The 13,729-nt window shown below is 29.9% G+C and overlaps 1 protein-coding gene across 3 annotated transcripts in view; it reads left to right on the forward strand.

Moving 5' to 3' along the window:
- The first annotated feature begins 1,754 nt into the window (after positions 1-1,754).
- Positions 1,755-13,729, forward strand: part of LOC129917220 (protein doublesex-like) — an 80,982-nt gene continuing 69,007 nt past the window's right edge. For 2 of the 3 annotated variants that reach the window (XR_008772611.1, XR_008772612.1), the window contains exon 1: positions 1,755-4,446. Coding sequence is in view for 1 of the 3 variants with exons in the window: in XM_055997622.1 (XP_055853597.1) it covers positions 3,849-4,446 (598 nt within the window). In the remaining 2 variants the exon portion in view is untranslated. The remainder of the gene's footprint in view (positions 4,447-13,729) is intronic. The other variant, XM_055997622.1, reaches the window with a different exon arrangement.

Raw genomic sequence — 13,729 nt, forward strand, 5'->3', positions numbered from 1 at the left:
CAGCTCCCCATTGATCGATTCGAGTTTGCCACAATGGCGCACTGATTTTTTCCCAATATTTGGGACATTTCCCTATTGAACAAAGCACAAAAACGTCAAATATCAATATTTTCGAATAATTATTTCAGTAAAGTAGTACTTTATTTAAAACGTTCTCGATGAAATTAAAAAAAGTTTATAATTTTCCCAAAATCAATTTATTTAAGTTTTTGTAAAAAAAAGTCCGTTTTTCCTTTGTTTCCTATTTTCGGCCATCTATTGTCCATCTTCGGACATCCGTAAAGCTTAAATAAATTTAATGTTTTTTTATTTTAATTTATGTTTTTTTAAGAATTTAAAAATAATTTTGAACATGAATATTGATAAGTAATAACATCAAATGATTCAAAAATGTATTTATTTTTTTTTTTTATTTTTTAAACTTGTATCAATAAAAGGGGACCGAATATAGGAAACCCTTGAATTTCAAAGCTTATTTTTTTACTATCTTCGGCCCCGTCAAAATTAACAAAATTCACTTTTTTTCATATTTAAAAACTATTTAAATTGAAGTATAATATATTAGTGGAGTAAAACAAAAATTTCATTGTATTTTTCTGTAACACTTTGGAAAGTAACACCTTCAAACTTTCTATTTAAATGTTCAACTTTGAAAAAAAAATAAGCTAAATTTTTTTTCAAAAACTTCTACAAAAAAAGTTTTCGAAAATGAAATACATTCTTTTTAATTTTTTTTTTATAAACTGTAATACATATTACCATTTTTACTTGCTCTATAGGGCAAGTATTGGTTTCGTGCCGAAAAAAAAAATTGAGGTTTTAATCAAAACCAGCATTACGATGATGGAGAATTCCGAAAAAGTGGGTCCCGCAATTCCGTCCGTTCGTCTGTGCGTCTGTGCGTCCATCTGTACACATTTCCACAGCCTAAACGGGTGGACGGATTTTCTTCAAATTTGGTACAGATGATTTTTATGGAATTCTGAAAGTTGATTTTTTTTTGTTTTTTTTTATATCTCGTTTAGAACGTATACTTCCCATACAAAAAAATACGATATTGCGAATTTCTCGAAAACGGCTCTAACGATTTTGATTAAACTTTGTATACGTAATATTTAAAGCAGTGGCAATAAAACTACATTATTATTTTCAAAAACGTCAAATAACAAAAAAAATTTTTCATTTAAAAAAATTTTACCCTAAATGTCGGCTCTTCCCCAATATCAATTTTTTTTTAAATTTAGAGCCAGCTTTTAAAATCTATAAGTAGACTAACATAAAAGTGCTTTGAACTGCAAGAGCAAGTACGTGCGACCCCAGTCGTGCATTTTATTTTTTCTGAATTCAAATAACAATAAATATGGCCACACATTTTGAAAAATAAATCCATACCACAAAGTTTTTGAAAAGACATGTTAAAATTTTTTTAATAATTATTTTTTTTTTTCAAAATTTTGAGTTTGAGGACCAGTTCCTACAAAACACTTCATTCAATTTACTTAATTTTAATTTTAAAAATAGGAATAAGTTTCTAGTTGTGTTGAAATATTTTTTCTTGTATATTTGAATCCAATTTGTGACAAAATTGCATCTATCGGTTAAGCGATGGAAGATTGTCTCCCATATATTTTTTTTCCTAGGCAATCTTTTGGCATAAATTAATTTATGAAATTTAAAAAAAATTTGTTCACAAAAATCTTCAATTTTTTTTTTTAAAACCGGAGTTGTTCGGCCGGGTTCCCTAATATTGCTATGTTCTTAGCTTAGTTACTCCACTATATAAAAATATATAAATAAGAAATCCTGCGATAGCAGGATTCGGCAGTAAAATTATACAAAAACCTTACCCGACTGGATCACGGCACAAATTTACTTTTTTTTTACAGAAGACTGACTTACAAGAATAACAAGGACATTTTAACTTTAAGAGAGAAATGTTAGGGAACAGCATTATTGAATTTTGAATAAAGAAAAACTAAACTACGAAATCACTAGTTATAACGATTTTTCCGAAAGGTCACTGGACACTGGCCCTTCCTTCAGATTTGAAAAAATCAGACTTTCTATATTTCGTTCCACGAAAAACTTGTATCTTTGCTGTACCTACTAATTTTAATTTTTCATTTAAATATATACCTTATTGGATATAAAATAAATATATTTTTAAAATATCAGTAACACGTGTTATTGAAGCAGGCATTTTTGAAGTGAAGCTGTTTTAAAGAATTCAGCGAAGTAAAAAGACGATTTCGATGAATTCAAAAGAAAGGAAGAAAAAGATCTACTCCAAAGAGGTAAAGTTGATTGGCACAACAGCCTTAATAAATACAGGTTTTTAATGTTATCGATACCTACCTATTTCCAAAACAAACCAATACATATCTAAAAAAAATTATATTGAATTCAATTTGTATGAACAGCTTTTTGATTTTCTTGAACAAGAATCTTCAATTACTCTAGTCAAAGGTAATTCTTTTGCCTAAAAAACATGTTTACCCATTCAAATGCGTCATATTCTTATTAGACTAATAGGAATATCACTATATTAATAAGAACCTATTGGATACTATCCCCCTAAAATAATCCACTGCGACAGCACTGGTTCGCCAAAATGGGGAGAGAGAATATGGCATTAGCAAAAGAAACATCACAACAATTTCACACAACGATGGCGAAAATAACGTCAACATCACGGATTCGCTACATTCTACATTTAAAACATAGAGGTGGTGGATTCGTGTATTCGTAATTGTATCGTGGTGCAAGTCGGTTCGTTGGCAGAGGTTCCAATATTATACACTTTATACTTTACTTTTAACTTTACCTATATCCGTGACGTTTGGCCGCTGTTAAATTGCGCTCATTCGATTTCTTTTCCACATTGATGTTCGTGTTTCTTATAAAATTTCTGCACTATGCAACTGCACCGTAAAAATTCTCGTTTTTCCTTTCTCTGTGCGGAAGAGCTAGTAGAGCAGAGTGCTTTGCTTCTTTTTTAATTGTGTATTAAATTCAAAAATAATTTTATAGTTCATTTTTTGCAAGTGCAATTGAATAAATATAGAAGGGAATATAAATAAATAATTTATAAAAAAAAAACCAGTGAATTTTAAGTATGTTTTTCTCTGAGAGAGTAGTTTCATTTTGAAAAAAATTTGTATGTGCTTTTTGAGAAATTTGAAAAAAAAGAGTCTGAACGATTTTCGCTAAGAAAATCATTTTGAAATTTCAAATAGCTTACCTACTATAAAAAATATCAACCAGTGTCATAAAAAAAAAAGTTTTGTTTAATTTTTTTAAATGCATTTTAAGTACTTTTCGGACGACGACGATTTTGTTGGGAGAATTTAACGCATACATGATATTATTGTTGTTATCTAAAAATTTGTGCAATGAAAGCTTTTATAAGCAAAGAGAGCTTGTATGAATTCAGTAGATAGCATCGTTTGAGTAAATTTTTTTTTTTTATATATTTATTATTAACACGGCGGAGAAAATAAATGCACACATTAAAAAAAAAACAACAAAAAAGCACACGATAACTGAGAGAAACATGTGCGATCTAGTCTCTTATCGTTAAACTACTCTATTCTATAGGCATTTTTATATTAGCAATATACTTGCCTCTGCTGGATTTGTTGTTCGTTTTCGTTTCGTTTTTGCCGATCAATATGTATGTGTGTGTAAATTTAAAGAAAAATCTTGAACGATATTTTAACAAATTTTAGATACCACAACTTACCTATACACTTATCTTCTTAATACTTGCTAAAATATAAAATATACTTTTTTTTATTTGTATATCTTTTTTGGATGGTTTATAATTTAACTGAGCTGACATAAAAAAAATGTCAGATTCAGACTTTATTGATACGAAAGCAGATATTTGTGGTGGAGCATCAAGCTCAAGTGGAAGTTCATTGTCACCGCGAACTCCTCCAAATTGTGCTCGTTGCAAGAATCATGGCTTGAAAATAACATTAAAGGGACACAAGCGATATTGCAAATATCGATGTTGTAATTGTGAAAAATGTCGTTTAACATCGGATCGCCAAAAAATAATGGCATTACAAACTTCATGGCGTCGGGCTCAAGCACAGGATGAAGCTAGAGCATTATTAATGGGTGAGGTACCGCCTACTGCACCCGTGACTTCGTTTCTACATCATCATCATCATCTTCATCATCATCATAGCAGCAGCAGTAGTAGTCACAGTCACACAACAAAAATTATAACCACAGCAGCAGATGAATATAGTAGTAGTAAAGATCATCATCCAGAACCTGCTTCTGCTGCTGCTGCTGCTGGTCCTGCAATACAACAAACATCGTTAGAAGGATCATGTGATTCTTCATCATCACCTTCGTCAACTTCAGGTGTAGCATCCTCGCCATTAGCTAGAAAGCTAACACCTATCCACCCAAATGGTGCTCATATGCCGTTCGGTAAGTTTTTTTTTTTTTTTTTTTTTGTTTTGATTAGTGTTAATAGTCTGCAATTTTTGTAATCTTTGTATTTAATCAGTAAATAAAAATGGAAAATGGGTAAGAATTTGTGGGGAATATATATTTTTTTGTAATCTGTGAAATCAAGTTTAATTGAATTTATTTTTTTTAATTTATCGTTGTTTTATTCGGTCCACATTCAATCAGATTGATGTTAATTTGTAAAAATGTAAATAACTAAGGTACATAGTTTTGATTTTTGTCAATTAAAAAAAAAAAAAAAAACAATGTGGCATTTATTTTTATTATTGTGTACCTACATACTTTGAAGTGATTGATGTCAATCGATTGAAAGTGTAAGGAACGTATTATACGTTTTTTTAAGATCAGAAATAGGTTTGCCAAGTATACCTTAACGAGAACATAAGCTATGTTTTTGTTTTTATTTGTGTGGATCTGGATCAGGATCAATTTAATGTAATTTAAATTATAATGTAGGTTCATTATTATAAACATAGCAATGTTTATGTGTTAACTCAGTATTTACAATGAGTAAACAACAAACGATTACTCTAATTTTTATTAAATAATAATCGATTGTTGCCGCTGGGAAATTTGAAAAGTTCGCAAAAAATCGGATTACAGCGAAAAAAAGTTGCATTTAAAAAAAAATCGAACTCGAGATAACAATTTTACATGACATCACGATGATGGAGAAAGGAGAATGCCAGAAAATTGAAAAAACAAAATGCAATTCTGTCCGTCAGTCTGTCTGTTTGTACCTCGAGCTACGGCCTTAACTACTGGAGCGATTTGCTTTAAACGTGATAGTAAATAGTTTTGGATAATTCCCTAGAGGACAAATTGAAATTTTTTTTTCAGGACCAAAACTAACGGTAACAAAACGCTTTTTTTATGAATTTCTCGTAAATGACAGAGCCGATTTCAGCCAAAATTTTTATACAGAAACGTTAAATATTTTTGTTGTTTAGTTTTCAAAAAAAAAACACATTTTTTGGATTTTTTCAAAATTTTGTTTTGAAAAATCAATTTTTTGAAAACGGGTTGATGAATTTTATCGAAATTTCGCTTTTATGTGTGGAATAATGTTTTCTTAAAAATCGCATATTAATTTTTTTTGAAAAATATTAGAACATTTTTATATATGTATACAAAATAATTGTTTTTAAAAACGACTCTATATTGGAGTAACTAAAGCTCAAGAATTGGCAATATTAGGGAACCCGGTCGAACAACTTAGATTTTGATGATCTTTTTGTTCAAATGCCGGTAATTTAAAATACTTTAAAGTCTATAGGTTAAAAATTGCCGTGTTGCCGTTTTGATTTTTTAAATTTAATTAAAGATTTTTGTGAACAAAAACAAATTTTTTTCAAAAGTTTTTCTTAAATTTCATAAATTTATTGATGCCAAAAGATTGTCTAAGAAATTCAAGGAAAAAAATATATGGGAGTGAGGGACAATCTGCCATCGTTCAAGCGATAGATGCAATTTTCTTCTTAGTTGACTTCAAACACAAAAAAAAAAAATATTTGAACACAACGGCAACTCCTACAATACTCAAAAATACATTTTTAAAAAGCTAAAAGCTTAGTCACATTTGTAAAATTAAAATTAAGTAAATTGCATGAAGGGCTTTTGAAAGAAACTTTTTTAAAATGCATTTATTTTCAAATTTTTTTTGGCCACATTTATTATGATTTGAAATTATAAAAGGAAATGTCAATATGTATTACGGTTTAGAAATAAATTAAAAAGTATTTCATTTTCGAAGAACTTTTTTTTATGGAAGTTTTGAAAAAAATTTAACTTATTTTTTTTTAAAGTTCAACATTTAAATTTGAAGTTATTTTTTATTCATTCAATAGCCCTTATTGTTAAAAGTTAAATAGCAAAAGTTTAAAGTTCTTATTTGCCAAAGTCTTTAACATTATAACATTTTTTAAAATAAATTCATATTTTATTAGAAAAAGTTTGGAAAAAAGTCATTTTAACTTTTTTTTATAACATTTTTGTTTTTTTAATTCTGAGTTTGAAGACCATTTTTTCAAAAACTCTTGATTAAATTTAGTGGATTAAAATTTAGGAGATAAGAATGAGCTTCTGGCTTTTTAAAAATGTATTTTAATATTGTAGGTGTTACCGTTGTTTTCAAAATATTGTTTTTGTGTTTGAAGTCAGATTATGAGAAAATTGCATTTATCGCTTAAACAATGGAAGATTGTCCCTCACTCCCTCAAATTTTTTTTCCTTAAATTATACCTAGAGAACCTTTTGCTATTATATGTTTTATGGAATTTAAGCAAAAAAAAAATGGTTTTGTTAAAAAAAAATTTATTTTAATTTTAAAAAACAATACAAAAATATCGACAATTTTTAATCTATAGACTTTAAAGTATTTTTAATTACCTATGTACGTTTGAAAAAAAAAAAATCATCAAAATCAGAGCTGTTCGGCCGGGTTACCTAATAATTTGCTTTAGTTACTCTACTACTAAAGATTTTCGAATTTTTTTTCCAAACATTTTGTTTAATAAAAGAAATCCAATGGCATGCTTGGTTTTGTGTAAAAGCGGTTGTGTGTTTAAAAATAAAAAAAATTAAAATTATTGGACTGTCTTGGAATTTGAAAAAAATCGTTCAACAGTTTTACACTGTGGGCTTCTGACTATATACATACATACATACATTACTTATGGCTGTCTTAGGGCTCAGTTATACCTATCCATCACTATTATAAGCACTTTAAGCTTATATTGAAAACATATTTCTAATGATTTTTTCAAAAACAATCAATGCATTTGATGTTGAATTTTATTCACACATTATTTTATAAATTGTATTGATGAAATTTCATTTTTTCTGAACAACTGACGGTCAAATCCATTTCGTTTTACTTACCGCCATCCTAGTTTCGTTTACTGTTCCGGTTTATAATTACTGATGCAATCAACAGAAAAAAAATAGCTTGAGGCGCGAATGTCAAATAACCATTTCATTTAATGAGCTATATTTACTGTGCTAAAAACGCTCACTGATCTCTATTCATAGAGATCAGTATTATAGAGATTAGTCTTAACGCTGATCAGTAAAACATTTCAGATTCCTGATGTTTCAATTTTGAATGATGAATTTCACTTATAGCTATAAATGAGCCCGAAGCCAGTACAAAATGTCGGAAGTACTTTTAGAAAAGTCCGACCACGCCCACTTTTCTTATATACAAATTTTTTTCGGTAACGACCTTAAAGATTTCGATGAAATTTTCAGGGTTTCTTTCTCTAGGCGAGTAAAATATTTTGGAAGTACATAAATGTTTGTTCTTTTAGCCACGAGCAAATAAAAATTAGTTAATAGATCTTTCATTAATGTTTGTTATGGTCGAGTTTCAAAACTTTTAAATTAAAGATAATTAGCCATATCGTTTCAAGTGAACAAGTTTCCATCCGAAAAAAATAGAATTTCGCTATTCCCCTAACCGGGCGTATTTTGAAAATTTTTCCAGTAATATGCGAGGTATTCGAAAACTCTTTTCTCACTAAAATTTTTGTGGCAATCACGAAACTAGTTTAGCGGTAAATGTAAATTCCCTTCGCGTGAAACTCATAATATCTTTTAAAATTTCGGGCGAACAAAATTATTTCGGGTGAAAAAATTTCTGCTTAAAACTCAGGATAAGGCTGAATATTCGTGTTGATGTAGAGTAGCGGTATTTCGCAAAATATGACCTTAAGTTGAGCAACGGTATATATTGCCATTGAACACAATGGATGTGAAATGTCTGTATTCCTTTCAAAAGTGAAAGAATTTTTTTGTAAGGACCAAAACAAACGGTACCTGTGCCATATGACCAAAATGGAAAAAATTGTTTTTCTCAATAACTGCTCTAACGATTTTGATTTTTAAAAAATACATGTAATGCGGCAAAGAAAGTCATTCTTTTGAAATAAAAAAATGTTTTTTTAAAACCATTTTATTAACGGTACTTGACATGGAACCGTTTTCTTAATGTCTGCTTTTCTCCTAATACGTCCATGATTGTATGTATGTATATAAAAAAAAATAAAATAAATACAAATAATTTTTTGGAAAAAAAGTTTTAAAATAAAATTGGTATGCCATTTTGTAGAAATCGCTAATCAACTTCTAAAACAAAAATTTCAAAAAAATCAAATTCAGTTCGGTTTTCGAAAATTTGATTCTTCAAAAAAAAATTTCAAAATTATTTTGAAAAATCAAAAAATTAATTTTTTCAAAATTTTTTTTTGGCTTTCGAGTATATTGAAATTAAATACATAAATGCTTTTTTACAAAAAAAAAATCGTTGAAATCGAATAAGTAGCTTCGGAGAAAATAAAAAAATACGGTTTTATGGCAGGTACCAATAATAATGATTTTCAAAAAAAAGTTTTTTTTCATCAAATGATAGACCTTGTCTTAAAACTTGCATTTAATTTTTTTAACAAAATTGTTAGAGATTTTTGGGCCAAAAAAATTAATTCCAAAAACCAATCTGGAGAATCGCCAACTACATACCAAGTTTCATATTAATCGGCCCATCCGTTTGGACTGTAGTTAATAAAAATATAAATTTAACTTTTAAAAATGTTTGCCCATATTTGTTTTATGTTGAATTCAAATCCTATGTATTACACTTTATAAAAAATTATAAAGTATTCCATTTTCAAAAAACTTTTTTTAAAGAAGTTTTTGAAAAAAATTTTAACTTGTTTTTTTCTCAAGTTTATTTTTTTTTTTGGTTCAATAGTTTTTATTGTTGAAAGTCAAATACAACAAGTTTGAATGTTTAATTTGTCAAAGTTTAAGAGAAACTCAAATATTTCGATACAAAAATTCCTTTTAATTCAAGAAAATTCAATGGAAATGAAGTATTTTTTTTTTAATTAAAAAAAATTTTTTTTTTGTAACTTTAATTCATACGACCTTATCTCCTTCTGAATTCAATTAACAATAAATATGACCAGGCATTTTTGAAAGATAAATTGTAATTTTATTACGAAAAATTTTTAAAATAAGATGGAATTTTTTTTAATTAATTTTTTTTTTTTTCAAAGTTCCGAGTTTGATGACCATTTTTTTTTCAAAAACACTTCATTGAATTAACTTGATTTAAGTTTAACAGATAGATATTAATTTCTGATTTTCAAGAAATGTATATTTAAATATTGTAGGTGTTGCCGTAGTATTCAAATATTGGTTTTATGTTTGAGGTCAATTTGTGAAAAAATCGCTACTATCGCTTAAACGATGGAAACAAAATTTTTGTCCCATATAATTTTTTTTTCTTTAATAATCTTGAAAATCTTTTGATATCATTTAATTTATAAAGTTCAAACAAAGTTTTTAAAAAAGTAATCGTTTTAGTTAAAAAAAAAAAAAAACAGAACGGCAATAGCGGTTTAGGTATTGTTTACTACCTACATTTAAAATTAAAAAAAGAGATCATCAAAATCCGATCTGTGCGCCCGGTTTGCTTAAGTTACTCCACTATAATAATCCTTTGTTGTTGATGTGGCAAAAATGTACAAGTTAAGAAAAAAATGTCTGTAAATCAGAAAAATCGAATTTTTTGTTTAGCCTTAGTGATAATTTGTTGTTTCATACTGAGCTTAGTACTGTAATACCACAAAAACACGTTTATTGTTGCAAATTACTGTACATAGCTAAACTTTACTTGATTGGTGTATTTATATTTAGAGTAGAATTCATAGTCGTAACTCGTAACTGAAGTCAACATTTTCCTATGGTGAACATTTGATTTTCCGTTTGGACGCGAAGAAAACCAAAACGTGCCTTTAGTTTTAGCTTATGAGCAATCACACAGGAAATTCTTCTAAGACGTGTGCTCGAGAAAATTTTTTACTTGAGCGAAGACAATTAATTCCACCCTTAAAGTAATAAAAATTAACATTTTGTTTCGCTTTGAGATTGATTATTTTGTTATTTATTTTTCAACAAATATTAAACAGACTGACAAAGCTGTAGATTGTAGTAATGTCAAAATTTTAAAGTGCAGACATTTTATGATAGTGCTAGAAGTGCATCCTGTAGTATGTCTATGTAGTAGATGTAAAACTAACTCTGTTAGAGCGTATTTCCTTCTTATAGATACATTACATAGGGAATTATTATTCTAGGTATGCTTTACACTTTTAATTTTTTCGATACCACAGGCTACATCAGATTTATTCATTGAAGCCAAAATATTAGTATTAAATAGAGTATTTCGAACAACAACATTGTCTCATGTTCATGGAATATACTTATGATATACATGTGTTCATTTATTGCTGAAGGGGGTTGGTAAAAGTGATTACCTTGAAATGCGGGTGGTTTTGTTATTATTTAATAATTCGTTTGCAATATTATATTTTGATTCAAAAATAAACTAAGAAAGAAATTAAAATTAGTTATTTTTGCATGGAAAATAAAATTTGTATTGCAAATAAAAATATTTTGAATTGAAAAAAAAAAATGTATTACAAATAAAAAATTTTCTGCATTGAAAAAAAAAAAAAAAATACAATGCAAAGTGAGTGCATTAAATATTTTTTTTTAAATATTTGTCGAATTTCTTACAATTTTGTAAATTTGACCATACATTAGCTATTTCAACTATAATATTGAACGTAGTGTATAATCAAATAGCCAAAATTGTAAGAAATTCGACGAATATTAAGAAAAAAACATTTAATGCACACAATTAGCATACAATTTTTTTTTTCAATGCAGAAAGTTTTTATTTGCAATCAAAATTTTTATTCCAATGCAAATATTTTTCAGTTGCAATAACATTTTTTCTAATGCGAAATTTTTGTATTTGCAATAAATTCTTTTTTAATGCAATTTTTTTTTCAGTTGCAATAAATTTTTTTTTAATGAAAAAAAAAATGAATCTGCAATTTTTTTTTAATTTGTAAAAGATAGGTTAGGTTAGGTTATATGGGCTGACAGTTGATTTTGTTACCGTCACACTTAGATCAATGTAGATCCCTTGTGATACCCTGAAGTATTGTAACTTCATGAAAAAGTGTTAACCTATGAATGCTATGGTTGTTCAAGCCATTTAGAGGACTTGACAAATTTCAGTAGGCTATTGCCTGAGAGTTCCGATAGTTCTTCTAATTCATTAAAGAAGTAACTTCCTAAGAATTTTTTCCTAGTACGACAGAGTGCTGGGCAGTGACAGAGGAAGTGAACAGTGTTTTCCTGTTCGTCCTCATTACCGCAGCCTCTGCATAGATCAACCGTACTAAGCCCCATTTTCTTTTTGTGGTATCCTAGTAGGTTATGACCCGTTAAGACGCCTATTAGGGATCTTAAGGAAGGCTTACTAAGTAGTAAGATCTTATTTGATTTTTTCTTGTCGAAGTTCGGCCATAGTTTCCTGGTGTGACCGCAGGTTTCTAGGAGGTTCAATCTATCATTGGTTTGTTGAGAAATCTTGTTGAAATCTGTGAGAGAGGAATCAAGAACTGAGCCCTCCCTTGCAAGCTCATCCGCTTTTTCGTTGCCGAACACATCACTGTGGCCGGAAACCCAGCAGAGTCTTACATTATGCTGCATACCAAGAACTCTAAGTTCTTCGCGACATCAAGAAACAAGCTTTGACTTGATTAAGGTGGCAGAAATCGCTTTTATTGCCGCTTGGCTATCAATGAAAAAGGTGATGTCAGCAGGTGATATCGCCATCATGGATATTTGTTTAGCAGCATTTTTCACTGCCAATATCTCGGCTTGGAAGACACTGCTGTGATCGGGGAGCCTGAAGGAACTGGCAAAGTTAAGGTTTTCTGAGTAAAAACCTGCACCAACCCCAGTGTTCATTTTCGAACCATCAGTAAAGATGGCGATAGTCGACTCATTTGAGAAAGGTACACTGTTTTCCCAATCTTGTCTGTTAGGGAAACTGACATTAAAAGACTTGTTGAAGTCTAAGTAAGGGGTCATGTAATCTGTACTTACGTTGTTGCCAACGTAGTTAGAAAGGATCGTAGTATGGCCTTTTTGACTAGTATTCCAAATGTTGGTTTGACTGAGTCGTAGGGCGCTGTTTGCTGCTAATTCTTGTACAAATAGATCTAAGGGAGTGAGATTAAGGATTGCTTCCAGACCTGCGGTTGGAGTGGACCTCATCACCCCCGTAGTGCTAATGCATGCTGCTCTTTGTACTTTGGTTAGGGTCTTCAAGTTCGTGGATTTCTCCAGAGCTTGCCACCAGACTAAGCTGCCATAAGTCAGAATGGGTCTGACAATGGCGATATACATCCACATGATTATTTTGGGATTTGGTCCCCAGTTTCTGCCAAGAATTCTATTACATGAGTAAAGTGCAAACGTGGCTTTCTTATATCTTTCTTGAATGTTTGGACCCCAGTTAAGTTTCTTATCCAAGATCACTCCTAGATATTTCGCTTTATCCGAAATCTTAAGTGGGGTGCCATCAATTTTTGGTACTGCAAAAGGAGGAATTTTCCTTCTGTTTGTGAAAAGTACCAGTTCTGTTTTAAGTTGGTTTACTTTAAGACCGCATCTCCTGGTCCAGTTACTGACCATGGATAATGCGCTTTCTAATTGTTCGCTTACAGTGGTTAGGTATTTACCTGTCGCTAGAAGAGCTAGATCGTCTGCGTAGGCTATAACCTTGACACCGCTGTTATTCAGTTTGATGAAAATCTCATTCATCACCAAAATCCAAAGAAGAGGTGATAGAATGCCGCCTTGTGGGGTTCCTCTAGATGCGTACATTTTTATATGTGACCCACCTAATTCACTATTTATTTGTCTGTTTTTCAACATGCACACGATCCATTTTATGACCGTGTCTTCTATTTTAAGATCAGTGAGTGCTTTTTCAATTGCACTGTTATGAACATTATTGAATGCTCCTTCTATGTCTAGAAATGCTGCGAGGGTATATTCTTTAACCACAAGTGACTTTTCTATTGTTCTGACTGCACAGTGTAAAGCTGTCTCTACACTTCTACCTTTTGTGTATGCATGCTAAAAGGGTGATATAGTCTCCGGTCTTAAATAACTGCGGATATGTATATCGATTAACCTTTCAAGTGTCTTGAGTGTAAAAGAAGTTAGACTGATAGGTCTGAAATCTTTGGGTTCTGTGTAACTGGATTTACCAGCTTTTGGTATAAAGACAACTTTGACTTCACGCCATGTTTTAGGGACATATCCCATTTGTAGGCTATTTTGGAATATTGTGATCAGGTATGGAATAATGAAT

This window comes from Episyrphus balteatus, chromosome 3, assembly GCF_945859705.1.
Source record: "Episyrphus balteatus chromosome 3, idEpiBalt1.1, whole genome shotgun sequence".
In the NCBI taxonomy this organism is placed as follows: domain Eukaryota; kingdom Metazoa; phylum Arthropoda; class Insecta; order Diptera; family Syrphidae; genus Episyrphus; species Episyrphus balteatus.